The sequence below is a fragment of the Mytilus galloprovincialis genome, chromosome 9, assembly GCF_965363235.1.
Source record: "Mytilus galloprovincialis chromosome 9, xbMytGall1.hap1.1, whole genome shotgun sequence".
Classification (NCBI taxonomy): Eukaryota; Metazoa; Mollusca; class Bivalvia; order Mytilida; family Mytilidae; genus Mytilus; species Mytilus galloprovincialis.
This window is the reverse complement of record NC_134846.1, coordinates 63,867,677-63,888,172: the sequence shown is the minus strand read 5'-3', so window position 1 is coordinate 63,888,172 and position 20,496 is coordinate 63,867,677. Positions and strand designations below refer to the sequence as shown.

The following is a 20,496-nucleotide window of genomic DNA, read 5'->3' as shown; positions in this document are numbered from 1 at the left end:
CAAAATATTTTATAGATTCTTGTACAACACAGCTTGACCTCCAAAACAATGTCTCAGATTTCCAAAAACATCAATAGAACAAATTTTATACCCAATTGAATTTGGTGGTCTCTTATGAATTGATGTTGCAAACTTCATTGAAGATTTATGAGAGAATGAAATGCAATAGGAAAAATCTGAAACACGGTTTTGGAGGTCAAACTGTGTTGTACAAGAATCTATAAAATATTTTGGGATGCTATGAATAACAAAGAAGCTAAATTCATTCAAGTATGGACATCACAATATGGCAACTTATTACATAACAATTAATTATGTAATAATTATGTCATAATGAAATTATCACAATTTGAAAGATTAATCCTTCTTCTTTCTTTTGGTACCTCATTTATAAAATTTAAAGAAAGATGAGTGGAATTACATCAGTTTAAAGGTGCCTGATTGGGGATAAAAAATCTTTGTATTGTGCTACCTTAAATATTAAAGTCTCACATGAAAATAAGGAGATTGAGTTCAACTACCAAAGAGACAGCTATCCAATAGATACATCAAAAAAGAGATAAAAGGTCACCATTAAGTCTTCAACAATGAGCAAAACCAATACCATATAATTAGCTTTAAAAGTCATGGACTTGACAAAATGTGATACAATTCAAAAGAGAAAATCAACAGCTGAATTTGTGTGGATAACAATTAACTAAAAAACAAGTATGACAGACAACAACCAATGACAATCAGTAACTTATCTTAAACATGTTTGTGAGTTCTCATCCCACCTATAACATAGAAATCTTAAACATGTTTGTGAGTTCTCATCCCACCTATAACATAGAAATCTTAAACATGTTTGTTAGTTCTCATCCCACCTATAACATAGAAATCTTAAACATGTTTGTGAGTTCTCATCCCACCTATAACATAGAAATCTTAAACATGTTTGTGAGTTCTCATCCCACCTATAACATAGAAATCTTAAACATGTTTGTTAGTTCTCATCCCACCTATAACATAGAAATCTTAAACATGTTTGTGAGTTCTCATCCCACCTATAACATAGAAATCTTAAACATGTTTGTTAGTTCTCATCCCACCTATAACATAGAAATCTTAAACATGTTTGTGAGTTCTCATCCCACCTATAACATAGAAATCTTAAACATGTTTGTGAATTCTCATCCCACCTATAACATAGAAAAGTTGTATAACACATTAAAAGACCAAATTGTAAAAAAAATATGTTTAAAACTGTTTGACTCACCAGATTGGTACGAAGCTAAAAAAAAAAAAAACTTTTTAGAAGACAAAAAGTACAAATCTGTTCAGTCTTTAACATGAGTTCCGGGAATGGTCAAAAGTAGAATATTTGGAGAGAAGAGAAAATATGAAAAAATAAATGCAAAGTATACAGGATCACCTATTCTATAGAAGAAAATGTGATATGGAAAACCACATTAATGATACAGAAACCCAACAACACAAATAACCAAGAAAAGTATCTTTAAAATGAGATTCAATTTAAATGATTGAATTTTGAGTACTAGTATGACATGATCTCTAATTAATATCGTTAGAGATATACAGTATTATAAATCATATATTTAATCTCCCCAGGTTGAAAATTCTAATTGCATGATGTTTATTATTGATAATTTCAGATCCAATTTTAGCCACTAAAGGACATTCTGTCTCATATCTTCGTGCCAAAAACCAGGTGAATGGGGATGATGTCATGGTATCACCAAGGAGCCATAAATTAAAGAAAAACAAAACTAGGTATGTAACATAGCCAGATTTATATCAAAAGAAAGAAAAATATGTACATTCTCAGCAGTTCTGGTAATTTTATAAATGTTGAATTATATCAGAAAATGCAGATATATAGTATGAGTCTGGTTAAAGGTATTGTATTTTAGTCCAATGAATACATACTATTTAGTAAGGATAAAACCTGTTTTTCCATTAAAAGGTTATTGATGTGTAAATTTGGGTAAATCAGTGGCCTAGATTTAGACATCAATAACCTTGAGAAAAAGTGGTTTTAATGCTGATAATTCTCAACCCAAACATTTGTCTTTTTTCTATTAAACTTTCTTAGAAGCCCATTGATGTGCCTGAATATATCAAAGTGAAATCGACAAGGTGTTTCATACTTTACAAAATCAGTTTCAGCAACATGGTCTATTGAAGTGTTAACCACTGAAAAAGTTCATTCAAACCAATCATATTCAAGTAATTTTACAAATGAATATGAATGAATTAATTGAAGATATAATTGCTTTAAAGGGAGTTAAAACTAAGTGTTTAAACAATAATTTACAAATGACATGTTGATTGGATAAAAAACTCAACATCTTTTATGAATTTTGATGGTATAATGACAAAATTTAATGAAAGTATAGAATGCTTGGGTTTAGAATTGTTTATCCTGTAGTATTATATTTGAAAGAAATACTGTGGATTCATTATTATTAGTGGGATACCAATTTTCGTGGTTACAGGTGAACCACAAAATTAAATGTCCAACGAATGACAATCCTCCTATAGGCTTGTATGCAAACTTGTGACAAAACCACGAAATTAAATATCCACGAACATGTAAGTTTTCCTTTATCCATGAAAATGAAAACCCACGAAAACAAGTGAATCCACAGTTACATGTATATTAGCCAGAGCTTTAAGTTATTTCAACATCATTAGTTCTTATCAAATATAACATTAAACATTGATTTGATGAACTATGAAATGAACTTTTTTCATTTTGAAAAACTTTTAATCTTTATTTAAAAAAATGTGTATGCAAATACTAGGAAGTCTGAGTGCACCATGTATAAAGGTCTGAGGAGTAGAGCCAGTTACCCCTATAAACAACCCTTTCATTGTTTGATTAGATATATTGTGTATGTTTTGCTAAATGTATTATTTTTGAAAATTTGATAAAAAAAAATATGTTTATGGTCTTTATTTATTGAAAAAGGAGTAGATTTCATTTTAGTCCATATTTCTAGAAATTTGTCTAATTTTTTCAACCCTTTTAAATGATTTCATATTTGGTACCATCTCTAGCCCATTGAAATTTTGGTTGAAGGAAAGAATAAAGTATATGAAGTATATTTCAGCAAAAATATTTGAGGGCCAGGGTTGGCACTGCCAAATTAAGCAAAAAAATATTAACATTTGTTTTCAAAGCATTTGGAGGTTAAAAAATTTCAGATTTTAAATGCCAAAACTATGAGTTAGGCCATAAAAAAGAATAGGTTTGTTTGCCCAAACCCTTCCTACCCAGAAAAAAGCTGCCTACTCAAATTCTTTTATTGTCCTGATTTGAAGAAGTTTTTTTTTTAATCAGATAGACATGAAGACTAATAAACATCCGATACGTAAATTTCTTTAAAAAAAAAAAAAAAAAAAAAAGAAAAAACCTACCTACCTACCCACTGTCTCAACCTTGGGTAGGGTTTGGGCAAACCAAAATATTTTTTAATTGTGGCCTTAGTGAACCAACTCCTTTAGCATATGTTAATATTATTCATTAATTTTTTATACGACCGCAAAAAATTTTGCTGTCGTATATTGCTATGATGTTGGCGTCGTCTTTGTCGTCCGAAGACACATTGGTTTTCGCACTATAACTTTAGTATAAGTAAATAGAAATCTATGAAATTTAAACACAAGGTTTATGAACACAAAAGGAAGGTTGGGATTGATTTTGGGAGTTTTGGTCCCAACAGTTCAGGAATTAGGGGCCAAAATTAAACTTTGTTTGATTTCATCAAAAATTGAATAATTGGGGTTCTTTGATATGCCGAATCTAACTGTGTATGTAGATTCTTAATTTTTGGTCCCGTTTTCAAATTGATCTACATTAAGGTCCAAAGGGTCCAAAATTAAACTTAGTTTGATTTTAACAAAAATTGAATTCTTGGGGTTCTTTGATATTCTGAATATAAACATGTAGTTAGATTTTTGATTATGGGCCCAATTTTCAAGTTGGTCCAAATCGGGGTCCAAAATTAAACTTTGTTTGATTTCAACAAAAATTGAATTCTTGGGGTTATTTTGATATGCTGAATCTAAACATGTACTTAGATTTTTGATTATGGGCCCAGTTTTCAAGTTGGTCCAAATCGGGGTCCAAAATTTAACTTTGTTTGATTTCAACAAAAATTGAATCCTTGGGGTTCTTTGATATGCTGAATCTAAACATGTATTTAGATTTTAGATTATGGGCCCAGTTTTCAAGTTGGTCCAAATCGGGGTCCAAAATTAAACTTTGTTTGATTTCAACAAAAATTGGATATATGGGGTTCTTTGATATATGCTGAATCTAACCATGAATTTAGATTTTTGATATTTGGGCCCTGTTATCAAGTTGGTCCACATAGATATCTAATGGGTCCAAAATTGAACTTTATTTGATTTCATCAAAAATTGAATTCTTGGGGTTCTTTGATATGCTGAATCTAACCATGTATTTAGATTTTGGATATCAGACCATAATAGGTAAATGTCCAATTTAAAAATTTGAAGTTTTTAAGTTTAAGTTCTTAGACCACATTCATTCTGTGTCAGAAACCTATGTTGTGTCAACTATTTAATCACAATCCAAATTCAGAGCTGTATCAAGCTTGAATGATGTGTCCATACTTGCCCCAACTGTTCAGGGTTTGAACACTGTGGTCGTATAAAGCTGTGCCCTGCAGAGCATCTGGTTTAAAACTCTACAAGAAAGTTTTATTATCTTGAAATGCAACACTGACAACAAAATTTGTAAAATTTATAAATTTCTGATTACTCAGCTGGACAGAATTTGAATATGATGAGGAGGGACCACTTTCACCAAGTGCTTGCCTCCCAAACAGGTGAATTTCACATTTACACCCTCTGGTTTTATAGAACTACCTATATTGTAGATTTTGTATTACTCCTGGTTTTTAGAGCAGGCGCTTAAAAAAAGAAACTAATCTTATGAATGCCATGAAGTTTTAAAGCAACAAAATTGACATTTTGTAAAAAAAAAAGTACGGTGAAAGGGGAATTTGTTTTTTGCGATCAGTTTTTCACCTTTACTAATTTTAATTCTGGTTTCACAAGAACAAGGATATTTTCATATTATTTAGTGAAGTATCTGAAACTGTAAGTTACATTGGAAAGAAACAATTGAAATCGAATTGTAATCTTCAATAATTTTATTTATTGAAGGTAACAATTGATGCTGTATTTTAGAAAAATGTCAAATTCAAGTAATTTAAGATTAAAATGGAAAGTAATACAAAATGAACAATAATTATTTTCATGCTTATAATCACACTACATTGCTCTATTAGTTAGAATGAATGTTTTATTCATAAGTTATTTTGAATTAATGACCTTAATCAGTTTGGGTAAAAGAAATATATATTTTGTAACAAAGAAAGAACTAAACATTTAAAGCTCATCGTTGTCTGTCCTCCATAAACTTTTCTTTAAAAAAAACTTTTTTCAGAAACTGCTCAATAGATTGAAACCAAAGCTTATTTGCAAGATTTATAGGGTCAAAGTACTATTTTAATTTCCATTTGAAAAGTTTTACGTCAGAACATAAATTCTTAACTTTTAATTTGCATTATCAATTTATATATATTAATTTAATTCGCATTAACTAATTTGTATAAACAAAAATGTGTATCTTATGCAAATCAGTTAATGTCAATTAGCCAATTCAATTTCATTTCAAAATTTAAAAAAAGGAGAGTGTGTGAACGTAATTATTGAATTCGATTCAATTTCAAAGTGAATCAAACATAAGTGTGCACAAGGCATTAAATTATAGCTGCAAAATAAGTCATGGCTTCATTGATATTCCTGGAATACCAATTTTTTGTTGATTTTTGCAAAATCATACTATATTCTCTCAATCCATTATAAATCATTACCCTTGAATATAATCCACAGTATAGAAATCAAAAAGTCCTGTCTGTCCAGGTATCTTATAGGCACAATGTCTCTCAAAGGTCTTGTCAGGTTTTGGTGAAACTTGACAAAATTCAAGAGCTTGTCCTGAGGTTCCATATATATTTTAAAGTGGAAATAATAAAATTTACTTGTTTAAGTACTGCAATATAAGTGTAGGTCCTAGATATCATCATAAAGGTATTATCTGATAGAATTACCACATATAAAAAGGAAGACTAATTACAGCTTTTACATTAATGCTAGCAAGACAATTCTTTGTTTGGCTTGCTTGCTTTGTTTGTATCAATGTTTGCTCAAGCATGGTAATTAAGATAGGCGGGGCTTAATCAGCTTGTATACATCATACGTAAATTTTATTGGACGTTATGTTTGAGGTTAAGGACACTTAATTTTAAAACATCACATGACAAATATTCTCACATGTTTCCTCACCTGTAAAAATACAAACTTTTTTCTTGAAACTGGCCTTCCACAGTTTTGCGCCGAGTACAATTTTTTTTTAATATTTTTGTGACATTGACCTAATATTGTTTTTTTTTTTATAACATATCAATCTATTAGTTCAGTTTAAGGTGACTTCCGATACTAAGGGAGATAACAACATTTTACTGATGTAAAACTGGTTCCCGTTTAAAAATTTAGGATATATCGCCTGTATATCTAGGTCACGGTAACAGTTCCGATGTCGTCTGTTGTCAACGTGTGTAAACAACTTCCAAGTTACAGCTCATCGCTCAGAAGAAAGGAAGGTTTATCATAAAGGATAAATGCATGCGTTCTTTAAAAATAAAGAATATGAATAGCTTCAGCCTGAAAGTTCACACAGTCTTAAATGATTCTCAACTTATAATATCATATGATATAAGTTTTTGAGAGTTGGAGAAATTCGGCGTCCGATCACATACAGTGATGTTTCGTTTGACGGAACCTGGAAAGAAGGTCGACGGCTAGCTCTGATGATCACCTAGCGCAGAATATGTTCGTTAAGATGCAAAACTGCCCCCTGCGGATACTGTCTGTGAACGGAAAGACGACCTTCAAGGCTTGGACCAGGAGGTGGAGGCCGTGGAGCATTTTGTCCATACCATATCGTTGTAGCTGCAGTGCATGTAACCTGCATATCATGTGTGACAGTGTAGAAACGAGGGTGAAAATGGGACTGGTGGATTTGTTATCAATTCAAAAGCTGGACATGGTAAGAGAGTTCAATTTTCTCTTTATTATATATTCTCTTTAGACTTTACACATTTTACTGGTTGGAGAAGGTGTATGGTTTCATGTCTTGAATAAATGAACCTGCCCCACACCTCTCTTTTTCTTTCGTTAATTCCCCTCTATTATGGTCTGGGGTTTATGTGGTTTGAGGGTAAAAAGCTTTATTTGAGGGGAAGTGCTGCCCAAATTTTTTATGAAGCTGGACTTTGTAATTTTTCTGGAATTTTGCCCCTGGAAGTTATTTATCATTTTTGCAATGTACACAAAGACATCTATACATAAGGGGCTTTTTAGTTTTGCATCCAAAAGGAGAGGATTATTTTGTAAATACTTATTTGGTAGCAATTATATAACCATAAATAAAATTAGAATTGAAAAAGTAAACAATTTATTGCAGTCACAATGATTCATTCACAAAAATAATGTTTTACAAACTCAAAATATTAGTTTTCTTTATTTTATAATCAGAATTTTCATATTAAGTCATCTTTTGCATGTGATCAGAGACCAAGTGGTCGGAAACCTTACATATTTAGTCATTTAGAATGATGTGTAGAATGCAGGATAATGCATGAAGGCAAAAAAGAAAATTAAGAAGGGGGGCACCCACCCTCATTCCACATTATTAGAAATAAATGTGAGTCTGTGATCTATAAGAATAAAGGTAAACATGAATTCACAATCATATTATATAAATATAAATTGAAAAAATCAATTGTATATTCCAAATAAAATTATGAACTCAAGTCTAAATAGTTTATAGTTTATCTAATTAACCAATACATGTGCAGACTGACATTTCATATCATATTTTTCAGGAATGATACATGCAGGAATTTGTGCCACACATTTCAACAATTTCCTTAATGGATTGAATGTACTGTCTGTGAATTCATCAGCCATACTTAAAGAAAAAGGAGAATTAAACTGGAAAGAAAATATTTGCAGTTGCAAAAGAATCCTGTAAATAAATTCAAAAGAAGAAACAGTTTTAAACATGGTTAATTTAATGAATAATTGGAAGGTAATTAAACCTTTAGTCATATAATTCATAAATTTTCCTAAGTAGATATAAGGTATAATGAGGACCATAATTATATTCATATTTGCACTTAAGCAGTCATAAAAATGAATTAACAGATCTTGGTAATAATTTCAAGTTTAGGGTCAATATTTCAAATCAATTTTGTGGTAAAGCATTGTTATATATACTTGAAGACTTTCATGTATAGAACATGACAGAATTTGTTTCAACAAAAATATTGAACTAGAATTAGTTACATATGTATAATTTATTAAATGAAATCTATATTAATGTATAATTTCAACAAATTTAATGAAACCTATTTGGTTTTGAAAGCCTTTATACATATTATTATTACAAATTTCATTGTTAACAGCCTGAGTTTCCAGTTAATTTTAAATGTAATATGTTTTAGCTATAGTATTTGAACACTGCATGCACTTTCATTTATATATATTTGTTATCACTTTTTTTCATTAGGTTGAAGCTAGTTATGTTGCAGAATTGCAAATGTTTGGTACTGGTTGAAACTATGAAAGTAATACAGGTAAATTTAAAGAATTTAGACTTTAACTTTATTAATAGAAAAGATATTCCCAAATGTCAAGGTGAAAGTGGACATTGTAGATTCTAAACACCCATTTGAAAGCAACAGTCTTCTATGGTGAGAGGATGCCATACTTAGCAATGCTCTTGTTATTATATGGAATATGGCTTTTTTATCATTATTTTCACTATTTTGATATTGAACAACCAACATTGATAAAAAGTAATATAAAACTCTCACTTTTTATGAATTCTATATTATCTGATTATATTAATTTACTTATTTAATTTTTGTTATATTTGTTATCAATTGTAGGTCTCATGGTCATCATTTAACAGCAGGTTATTAGCATCAGTTTTGTAGAAAAATGAAGGATGACTGTCAATGGTAAATACATACATTTTAGGATAATTACATGTATTTACCTTTGAAAAAAAACTTAGGTTCCATTTGAGACTTTTTAATCTGATAATGGTGTTTTGCAGGCATTTATAACATTTCTTTTTGGACAATATATTTAGTAGACTCAACTATAAAATGTAGGATCATGTAAACTTGTACACAGATGTCACTGACCTACATTTTCCACTTCACTGACTTTGGTTACATTAAACATCCAATTTCATATACAACAAATGTATATCTCAGCAACTAAAAGGTGTCAGATCATGCAAACTTATATACAGTATACACTCTCAGAGTCTCAGTAAGTAACTCAGCTTCCAGGCAAAAGAAGGTCACAGTGATCCACATTTTACACTATTGATTTGTACTTTATTTTATAATTTAAATACAAAGTATATTATCAAGACTGCCACTGGTTCTTATGTGCCACAATTCTGACAATGAAGATAACTATGTGATGTAGATAACTTATGTTTATTTCAAACTTGGTCACATGCTGTATATATGTAAATTTTTACCAAAAAGAACAGTTCAACTGTTTTGATTTAAGGTACACATATATGGTAAAGGTCACACCTATTAAATATACATGTATACCTTGAATTTATTTGCATTGGACCCTATAATGCTCCCTATATCATTTATATTGTCAATTATTGCATTCCAAATTGCCATTGTTCACAAAACAAAAACCACTAAAAAGGATGGCCATCATATGCAAAAGCAATATAAAATGCATACCCATCAGCTGACCTAATTATTGCAATCACTTCAAAAACCTGGCCATATATCATATTATAAAACTCTTAATGAGTACCTTTGTTAGTCAGGTATAATATAATCTTTTTAAATTGATGTTGTAATGCATGATTGGATTAATTTTGCACTCACTGAAATATTATATAGATTTAGTAGTTTATTAGTATATATTACACCTTTTCATTACAAATAAATAAATTAAACTTTCAGGTAAATGCAGCAACAGAATGTTCCCCTGGAAAATTTACGTAGAAAATTTGGGAAAGTATGAATAAGAAATTAGAGAGGCAAACAGATAACCAGAAAACAAAGATTTTGAAAGAAAAGAATTGCCACTAATAGTAATATGCTATATCTGACTGGGAGCAAGTCAGCAACATGTACTATTCAATATGGAAGGATTGATAATTTTGACTGAGAACACAGTGAACTCTAATAATGCTATGACTATCAATAAGTACTAGACTGAATCAGAGGAGTAAACTGTTTACACATTTGTAAATATAACAGTTATATGTTTGCTTGATTATTGAGGCATTCAAAATAAAGAAAGTTGAAAAACCTTTGAAAAAGTTATAATTTCATCATTTTTTGGTTATGTTACTATGACAACTGAAATATATAATGTATTATCATTATGCTTCATCAAACTTAAATCATTAATTGTGGAAAAGGTGACAAAGTCTTTTTTAATCCATTTACTTGCATGACTGTTACCTATGAATCGATAATTTAAAAAAAAATATATTTGGTGATTTTCGCTAACTTCTGAGTAATTTATTTTGCTCATTTAAGACCACAGTAATGCTAATATAAGCTGCATTACAATGTATCATAATATTTGTTTACATTTACATAGAAGCCATGTGTTGTTGGTCTGAAATCATGGTATTTGATCTGCCATTGTCTGTTAGGTTGTTAATCTTGCACATCAGAACAATGCAAAAACTTGAATTTTCTAACTTCATGTCCTGTTGCCATGGTAACCGTTGTTCATAGAAACCAAAAAATTGTTCTCATTTGATTGCCTTGTGAAACTGTATTATTCTGTGTTAGTTTAACAAAGGAAATGACAACATATGTCACACTTTGATCAAAGATGATGAAAGATATACAAAAAACTGCTGTTGATCACTGTTTCGTTAGGGGTCACAAAAACATTTTTCGTGCAAAAAATAGTCTGGTGACCCATATTTTTTTTTATTTCTTTTTAAAGCTCATTGTTATGACCATCTTATGTCAAATTTAAAAAAATATTCATTGGACCATTTTTTTGGAAATTTAAGAAAAATAGAAATTTTTAACAAAATCTGTGTTTTTTTTTGTGGAGCAGTGTTGATGAAATTAGAGACGAAATCAATGAAAATGAATAAAACTGCCATTATTTGTGTTTTATTTACATTTTAAATAATAATTTTGTAATAAATGAAGAACAAACCCTTCAAAATACTTTCAAAGGCTTGAAAAAAATCCAGAGTTTCTACATCAGGTATGTATTTATCCATACACGTGATGTACCAACTTTGGTGACCGTTACCATGGAAACGAGTCTGGTGACATACTATTTTTAACTCAAATTTTCATAGAGGCCATTGCATAGTATATGTATGCAAATTTTAAGAAAAATTCAATGGTGAAAAAAAATTTGCTATATCTGTAGGGATCCACCTTAAAACCGTGTCTGCCCTTCCATTAAGTGACTCAAGAAAAAATATGTTAGGGTGTGTTTGAGATGAATATTTTGTCTTGAAAACGTACAAAGCAAGAGTATTTGATACATCATCTCGCTTCAAATTCTATCAGTTTTATATAGCAAAGCTACAGGTTGACTTTATAACATAAAAAAAATCACAGTACTAAAAGATGAAATACCTATTCAATGAATCACAAAATCAGAGTAGGTGTGTTCGAATAGCTATTTTACTAAAAGTACTTGACGACACTCTTTAAGGTTCATGTGGACCCTATGGTTAAAATGGCCGTATTTTCACCTCAAAATTTTCTCTGAGTACAGGCAAACCTGTGCATCTGGAAAAGTTTTAAGGCATAGCATGCCCTAGATAAATAGAATTCAAATGCATTGTACGATTTAGAAAATTCATAACTTAACTGGATTTTGCCGTACACTTTTTTTCGTCTCTGCAGAAGGTGATAAAATTAACAAACAGTTGAGTTTACCTTGAAATGGTCCACTCAGGTACACAGTTTAAATAACCAATTATTGTCAGGTATCTATTGTCCATCTAATGTCCATGTCAATTAAAAATGCTCACTTTAATTTTTACCTGTGGGGAAGTTCTCAAACCTGTTTCCCAACTTAGTTTATTTTGGCACCTTCTGGAGGAATGAAAAAAAGTGCATGGCAAAATCCTGGTAAGTTTTTATTTTTCTAAAACATAAAACACACTTAAAATTCATTTATCTAGGGCATGCTATGCCTTAATTGTTTTACAGATGCGCAGGTTTGTCTGTACTTAGAGTAACTTTTGAGGTGAAAATACGGCCATTTTAGCCATAGGGTCCACATGAACCTTAAGTTGGATGATGAAAATGCATATCTTCAAAAAAAAAAAAAAAAATTGGCTTCCATTTCTACGATTGTGAAAATGAACTGGCTTAATGGGGAGATAATTTTTGACGAAGTAGAATCCTGCCTATATTGTATATTTACAGGTAAGGCAACATGTGAGAATATTTGTCATGTGATGTTTGAAAATTTAGTGTCCTTAACCTCAAACATAGCGTCCAATAAAATTTAAGTATGATGTATACAAGCTGAAACCCCGCCTATCTTAATTGCCATGCTTGAGCAAACATTGATGCAAACAAAGCAAGCAAGCCAAACAAAGATTTGTCTTGCTAGCATTAATGTAAAAGCTGTAAGACTTTGTAGACTTCATTGCATGTGTTTATAAGTTAGGCGAATTTTGAGTGTTTCACATGTTTTCTTTTAAAACAAGCCAGTGAGATGATAAATAGCACCTAACTACCATAACATGTCTCTGTTTCAAAATAGTTTTATCAAGAGCTTTTTGCTTTGAATTGGAATAGACATTTGTTCAAAAGTTAATAGAGCAGTGATATATATGTTTAATCTGTATGTATCAACTTTGTTTGTGTAATAATAAGAAATTTTAAAATATAATGTTATATTAAACTATCACTGTACACTTTTTATTCACTAAATTTAACAAACATATATAAACACCTTGCTTTACAGATCTTAGTTACAATATTTAGTATAGTAGTGTAGATCAGGTTTTATTTGCCTGACCATTATGAGTCAAGAATTTGCATCTATGATCATATCATACTTAGACATCTGGAAACTTTATATAAAAATTATTAAAACCAAAACTTGTCCAAATCTACTAATGATAGATGTTCATGTATGGCTCACTATTTAATGGCCAGTGGTTAGTATTTTATTCTATTTCACAAGGTCTACATAAAACCATATTAGCCTTCCCCGACATATTATTCTGACTCTAAGCCAGTCAGTCTCTTACTCCTAAGATTTGATTTTATAGGGAAATTTCTTTGATTGAGTCTTTGATAACATTCAATAAAAAATGTCATGATTACATTTTATTATAAAAAAAGAAGATTTGGTATGATTGCAAATGAGACAAATCTCCAAATAGACCAAATAGACCAATAGACCAAATGACACAAAAATTAACAACTTTAGGTCACAGTATGCCCTTCAACAATGAGCAAAGCCAATACAAATAAACTTATTAAGTCATTATTTTAATAATTTTATATACTTTTTTGGCCACTTTCATACATTCAGGTCTATTATCAAATTATTGATTTTGATGCAAAATGAAGTTTATCCTAGCTTTTATTTGAATAATATAGGTTGTAGGAGCCTGGTTTTATGTATAATTCATAGGCATTGTACTACAAGCATGATTGAACAATAAGAAAAACTATGTTATGATAAAAGAATTCAAATTAGTAGTTGGCTGAAATGATTTGCATCTAAGATTGTTATTCTTATTTGACATGTACAGCTGTCTAGTATTATTGATCCTATGTTATTTTATACATAGTTTTACTTTGGCATGGTTTGCATGATTTAATTTTATTTATAATTACACATGTTGGTACAATTGTACCATTTATTTCTCTGTCAGGAAAAGGGCTTTTATTAGTGTGGAATGAATTTATGTCATGTGATTGTATTAAAGTGTCATGTGGTTGTAGTAATGTGTCATGTGATTGTATTAAAGTATCATGTGATTGTACTATGTGTCATGTGATTTTATTAAAGTGTCATGTGATTGTAGTAAAGTAACACTTGATTGTAGTAGAGATGTTCATGTGTAACTGTATCATTTAACACGAAGTAGATATATATATGTTTGTCATGTGTTGGGCCTTGTAGATTTGTAGATAATGTTAGCTACATATCCATAAATATGACATCAATCTGACATGACATGATCTCAAATGTCATGTTGGTATTCTATTATGGCTGTTGAGAAATTTAAACATTACAAAAATAAGCAATATTGATGGTTTGGCTTGAATAAATAATATTTTATAAAACCTAATGAATAGTGTACAATGTGTTATTAGATTGTAGATGTGTTCTTTGTTTTCAGTTTACATAACAATACAGATTTTCCTCCATCTCCACCTGTTGACCAAGACCTGTACAGAAAACACAGGTTTGTTGTTTTATCTATTCTAGTTCCTTGATTAAATCAAATTTGTTTGAGAATTTTGCTGATTTTAATTATTTGTATCATTAAAATACAACATGTAAAACAAAGTAGCTGATCACAACTGAAAAAACTTGTTTTGCATTTAGAGTCATATTAAAACAGTCTGCACTCTAGTTCTGTAAGGCCTGTATTTTGCCCCAATTATAAAGTTCATTGTTACAAGATAAAAAATGTTTAGATTTGTCTTATGTAAGAAAGTTGAAAAGAAGTATTTAGTGTGACTGTCAAAGTTTTATTCTAATGCATTGATATGCATATCCTAAATAGGTCAAGATGAGAGATTTTGGCGAAATTTGACAAAACCGGCCTGATTTCAACCAAATTTAGGACCAGGAAACATATAGTCAATTTGTCGACAAACTAAATATTCAAGTTAAACATGTTAAATGTCTTTACAAACATTATTTTAAAAGGTCTTAGTTGTGCTCTATGTTTCCTGTCAAAAAATCAATGGAAATTTAACCATTTTCATTGATTTTTTGGGGGAAAATAAAAATGAGTACTATTTGTGATGTCATAAATGAAATATTGACCAATGAACCATGAAAATGAGTTCAACATCAAATGAAACCTACCAGTCTGATATTTGCATCTTATAATAATCCTATACACAAAACACTGTTGACCTATTGCTGAAAAAATTACTGAAATATGGTCTATAGATTTAAGAAGATGTGATATGAGTGCCAATGAGACAACTCTCCATCCAAGTCACAATTTGTAAACGTTTAGTAGTTAAGATACCAAACATGTATCTGAATAAAAAACTGATGCAACATTGTCTGGAAACATTTCTCCAAGACCAACTACTCTATAATGTATTCTTTTATACATAGATAAATTTTCAGAAAATACAAATTTTTTAATAAATTTTTATCCTTTGGAAATCCATGGGATTCATATTTTGATAGTTTATTTTAATATTTTTTCACTAATGTAAATCTCTTTATTTTTACAGTACAGGGAGTATTGATGATGATTTTTCAGTGAAACATAAACAGATTATAAAGAAAATACAAGGTGACTATTTTTTCCTTGTACATTATTTTTGATATTGAAAAGTTTTGATTTTTTTTTTGTGCTAGTGCGGTGTAAAGCAAACAACAATCAATCAATCGATTGATTTTTATAAATGAAAATAGAACTCATGAATCTTTACTTCTCACTTACCAGAAGTAATGTCATCCTTTGATAATCTACTGTTGGATAATTTACAGTTCATTAAAACACAACTTGTACTAAAGGTTATTTTACATAAATTTTAGAACAACAAGTTATTTTCACATATTTGCTGCTACATGTATAAGCTATGTGAATTAAAGTCTATCATTAATGACTAGACATTTCTTATTTGATTTTCAGCCATTAAAAAGAAGCTAAAACATTTTGAAGAAAGTTTTGAACAAGAGCAAGGATTTAAGGTAAGTTTGTTATTATTCTTTGTTAAGTTCCTTATTAAAATTAAGATAACAAAATAAAAGAACAAAGATTCAATTTTAGTATTATTTTGGAATATAGGGTCAATTATGATATTCATATTCAGCACAACTTTACCCTGACTTTTGGGTTTTGAAAGGAAGGTTATTCCAGACAGTGGTCATGCCCAAGGAAATCAGTACCACACATTATACTTTGGACATTATGAAGTATGCAAGAAAAAATGTAGGATTGATTCAAAATAGGCAGTAACAAGTCAGCCTCATATTAATTTTCAGGAAAGTCATGTTAGAAAATTAAATAAAATTGAAACAATAAAATTTAGTTGGAGTTCACTCAACACAAAAGCAATAGCTGATTATCAACAGTTTAATGGAAATACTATAAATCAAAAAATATTTGTTACCTTTTCAGCCATCTCATGCAGACAAGGTCAGTCGAGTGGAAGTTAAAAAATGGTTGGCTGATTTAACCAAGGCCAAGAAAGATCTCAGAAGTAAGTCTGGACTCTCAGTCATAAAACTTAACACAGTACCCAGAGTACCAAATTTTAGCTCATAACACCAAATCCAGTATTTTGATTTCTGATTTTGAATTCTGATTCCTAGTATGATAATTGTGCTCAAAATGTTTGACTGGAAGGCCTGCTATACAGAATAATAAGTAAAGAAATTTGATATCATATAGATAAATCAGGTATGAAGTTCTATTTACAAAACATCAAAACTTAATCTCATGCATTTTAAAGAATAAAGTTTTATAATTAGATGATTGTTCATTTGAAATGATTGTAACTGATTAATTTAAAAAAAAGAAAGAAAGATTTATGTTAGATTGTAAAAAATATGACCAAGACTAAGAATTGACATTCACTTTCAGAACTGAAAGAGGAAGCTGAGATGGGAAGTAGAAGTCGTCATGGTAGTGGTGCTTCATCCAGTGGAGAAAGGATGGACCCACCTGATCTACCCCCATCTATGGAACAAACTCTAATACTAATACTCAGAAAGTTAAAGGAGAAAAGAAGGGAAAATCAGAGACCAGAGGATATTGAAGTAAGAATTTTTTTCACGGCAAGGATATGTGGTTTAGCTAAGTTATTGATGTTAATTATTAGTGCTAGCATTTATTGAAATAAAAAACCTAAACAAATGGGTATACCCATGAGAAATACAGGTAATAATAATTACAAGAGATTTATAGAAAGCAAACTCCTTGATAATATTCACATTTTTAAGGTAAAGAATGGATATTTATGAATATGAATCATTTCAGAAAATTTTCCCTCCTTTTACTAACCTAGAAGTTTATTTTGTGTATGTATAATCATTTGCAGTTAATGAACAGAGATCAGGTCCAGGAAGAGAAACTGGCAGTTCAGAAGGCATTGCTACATTTTGAGAGTATACATGGTAGACCTGTAAGTTCTGATAAGTTATTATTGATAAAGAGAACATATAATACAATTCTCCACTGTAGTTTATATTTTACAATTATGATAAAAATGAGTAACTACTGTGTGTAAAGAAAAAATAAAATGTTTGTCTATTTAAAAAAAAAAAAGAATTAAATTCTTATATTCATTAAAAAGAAAATGCCATACACAAGTGTTCAGAATCTCAGTAAAACAAAATACATGCACAGCCTTGAAGTTGAAAGGATACACATCTGTCAAAACTTAAGGAAATGCTTTGATGAAATTAAGATAAACAGTCAAGTTTTTTTTAAATCAAATATGCTTATTGTTAATAAATATGTTACATTAATTTTCAGAAATCAAAGGAGGATAAAGATTTGATGAGACCTTTGTATGATAGATATAGACAGATTAAACGTCTCATTACCAAACCAATGTCTGTAAGTTTTCACTAGTATATTTCATGTTTATATTGATTAGAAGTCAGAAGCAGCATTGTAAAGTAAAAAATGTTTTTACATTGCCTCCACATAATAGAAGAATGCAGAAATACATCAAACATGAAATATTTACATACAATATAAATCTTGGTGTAGCTAACTATTAAACAGAATTAGACATCTTTGCTTGAGATTCAAAATAGAATAAAAAATATGCCTTGTAAACATACCTCTTGGTAATAAAAGTTAGATGTCATTGGAAAAGCTCTAGCATCAACAGATTAACCTACTTCTATGCTGTACTCTCTAATTACAAGTAAAATATGCCTTGCCTGAGAAGCTAAAGTAGAAAATTTTATTATTATTTTTAATTGAATGGTTCTTTATATTATGTTTCCAGCCTAGAGAGAAGATGGAATTACAAACAGTACCAGAAGATGGTCCAATTGATCTCATTGATCCTGTAGGCTCAAAATTTGTTGTAAGTCATGTAAGAACATGTATATTCAGGTGTGATAAGTTTAAAGTTCTTTATGTATCCTGTTATAAAGTATGTTTGTCTTTTAGGGATGTATATCAAAGCATGAAAGGAAATTATAGACCAATTTTCAAGTTACTTAACAAAGATTGTTAAATCTATTTGACCTGCACAACTAAGTAATCCATTTTTGTCCCCAAGGAGCAACTATTGCCCTGAGGCATAGCCGAGGGCAATAGTTGTATCCTAGGGGACAATAAACTTACTATTCCACGAATATACAGTCAGTAAGTGTTTTATAATATCGAAAAACACAACAGACAATAAATGGCAGGGATAAATCAACTACCATAATATAAAAAGCAGAAATGCAACCATACTGTTTAACGTTTACTTCATCATAAATATTCCGAGATGAAATGCTAATGCTATGTCCTGCACTGACGATCGACAACCCTAGATACAATAGGTCAAACGTGACACCTTAACTCCGCAAAAAAAATCCTCCAATCCCATAGCTGCATTTGAAATTCCACAAAATATAATGACGTTTGCAGTCAAATAGTTTCATCCAGGTCCAATAGTTGGAAATTATTGACCGGTCCAATAGTTCAACACTTGCAATTTGAAAAACAGTGAAAATATTGTGTACTTATTCCATATAGAAAATGATACCTGATGTATATAATAAGTTAGAAAGGCCAAAAGGCCAGGTAATAACAAAATGTAAAATTGTTCAAATCAGAAAACCAAAGGCCTGATTTATGAACAAAACAATAAAAGAAAAACAAATATGATGTACAGCAACAAACCACTAAATTAAATGGAGGCTGCTGACTTTGGACAGGAACATATAGAATTTGGGTGGGTTAAAACACTCAAGAAAGCCTAATGCCATCATTTCTCTTTTAATCAAGAAATCCTTTTATCATCCCATGTTTTCTATTTCAGTCCAGAAATCCAATTATCTTGCCTCGTGTAGACATGGAGGAAGAGGAACAAATTGATGACATTTTAGGAACAATGGACTTTGCTGTGACAAGAGACTTTTCTGTGTTACGTGATAATGGAAAGACTAATGTTTTAGATCATAAAAATGGACGTTCTCCTAAAGTGAAACGAAAATTGAATATTGACGAAGAATCAGAGGAAACAACAGAGGCAAATCTTCATGAAATGAATTTGTAAGTATGAATAATTCTTTTTTAATGATTTGCATGTTAGGGAATACATAGATATGATTGGCCGAGAGGACTTCCAGTAGTTGGTCTTGACCTTGTTTATTTTTCGATAGACAATGTTGACAGAACTTCTCTTTGTATCCAATGTAAACAAGATGGCGATGATAATAACACAATCTGGCTCGACGTTAAAATATATATTTTCCCTTCGTGTCGTCTATAAACTAGACCAAGTCACTCACAAACATAACATAACATGTTTGGGAGTGAATTGGTCGATTTTATACACCAACTAATTCATTTAAAAGGTGTTTAATCCTATAATAATGGTTTCCGTTTTAAAATTGATTTTACATCTTAATAGCGGAGTGGGCATTAAGTTTTACCCTTGTCCATCTGTATGTATGTTAGTACTTCCCAAAATTTGTTTGATTCCTTAACTTTAGTTGCCTCAATCAAATGTTATAAAACTTATACACAATGCTTATTTATACCATAAAACACAGATCAAGTTCGAATTTTGGTTGCCTCACTCTAACCGTTCTAGAGTTATGCCTGTTTACAATTTTTCATTTCCATTCCTGACTTTAGTTAGCCTTATCCAAATTTTTTGAAAGTTATACACAATGCTTTTTACCACTTCTGTAAGAGCTATGTGTCTATTAATAACAGCAATGATTCATTTATTTTTATAGGTCACAACTGCAAGATGAATTATTCAACTCAAAGTCAGACAAGAAAAGATTAAGAAGACTTCTTAGAAATTTTGAGGAAGATTTTATACTTAGAACAGGGAGGTATGTCATGCTAAGCATTTCATTTAATTTAACCTGATCTACTTCTTCTTGGAATTACTTTTTAAAAATTAGTTTTATCTCCCAAAATATAATACAGATTAAATGAAA

General features: G+C 30.2%; 1 protein-coding gene and 1 long non-coding RNA gene across 10 annotated transcripts in view; both read left to right on the top strand.

Moving 5' to 3' along the window:
* LOC143045609 (protein FAM13A-like) overlaps positions 1 to 20,496 on the top strand; it is an 80,051-nt gene that overhangs the window by 54,324 nt on the left and 5,231 nt on the right. For 7 of the 9 annotated variants that reach the window (XM_076218222.1, XM_076218225.1, XM_076218223.1 and 4 more), the window contains 12 exons: positions 1,656 to 1,773; positions 4,797 to 4,859; positions 14,516 to 14,581; positions 15,597 to 15,658; positions 16,001 to 16,059; positions 16,490 to 16,571; positions 16,955 to 17,130; positions 17,412 to 17,495; positions 17,849 to 17,932; positions 18,333 to 18,413; positions 19,362 to 19,594; positions 20,287 to 20,388. In XM_076218222.1, coding sequence (XP_076074337.1) covers positions 1,656 to 1,773; positions 4,797 to 4,859; positions 14,516 to 14,581; positions 15,597 to 15,658; positions 16,001 to 16,059; positions 16,490 to 16,571; positions 16,955 to 17,130; positions 17,412 to 17,495; positions 17,849 to 17,932; positions 18,333 to 18,413; positions 19,362 to 19,594; positions 20,287 to 20,388 — 1,210 coding nt within the window. The remainder of the gene's footprint in view (positions 1 to 1,655; positions 1,774 to 4,796; positions 4,860 to 14,515; positions 14,582 to 15,596; positions 15,659 to 16,000; positions 16,060 to 16,489; positions 16,572 to 16,954; positions 17,131 to 17,411; positions 17,496 to 17,848; positions 17,933 to 18,332; positions 18,414 to 19,361; positions 19,595 to 20,286; positions 20,389 to 20,496) is intronic. The other 2 variants (XM_076218226.1, XM_076218227.1) reach the window with 2 other exon arrangements.
* Positions 6,516 to 10,264, top strand: LOC143045613 (uncharacterized). Its single transcript, XR_012968983.1, has 5 exons — positions 6,516 to 7,147; positions 7,986 to 8,191; positions 8,672 to 8,738; positions 9,054 to 9,125; positions 10,113 to 10,264. It is a non-coding gene; the product is annotated as an uncharacterized LOC143045613 (long non-coding RNA).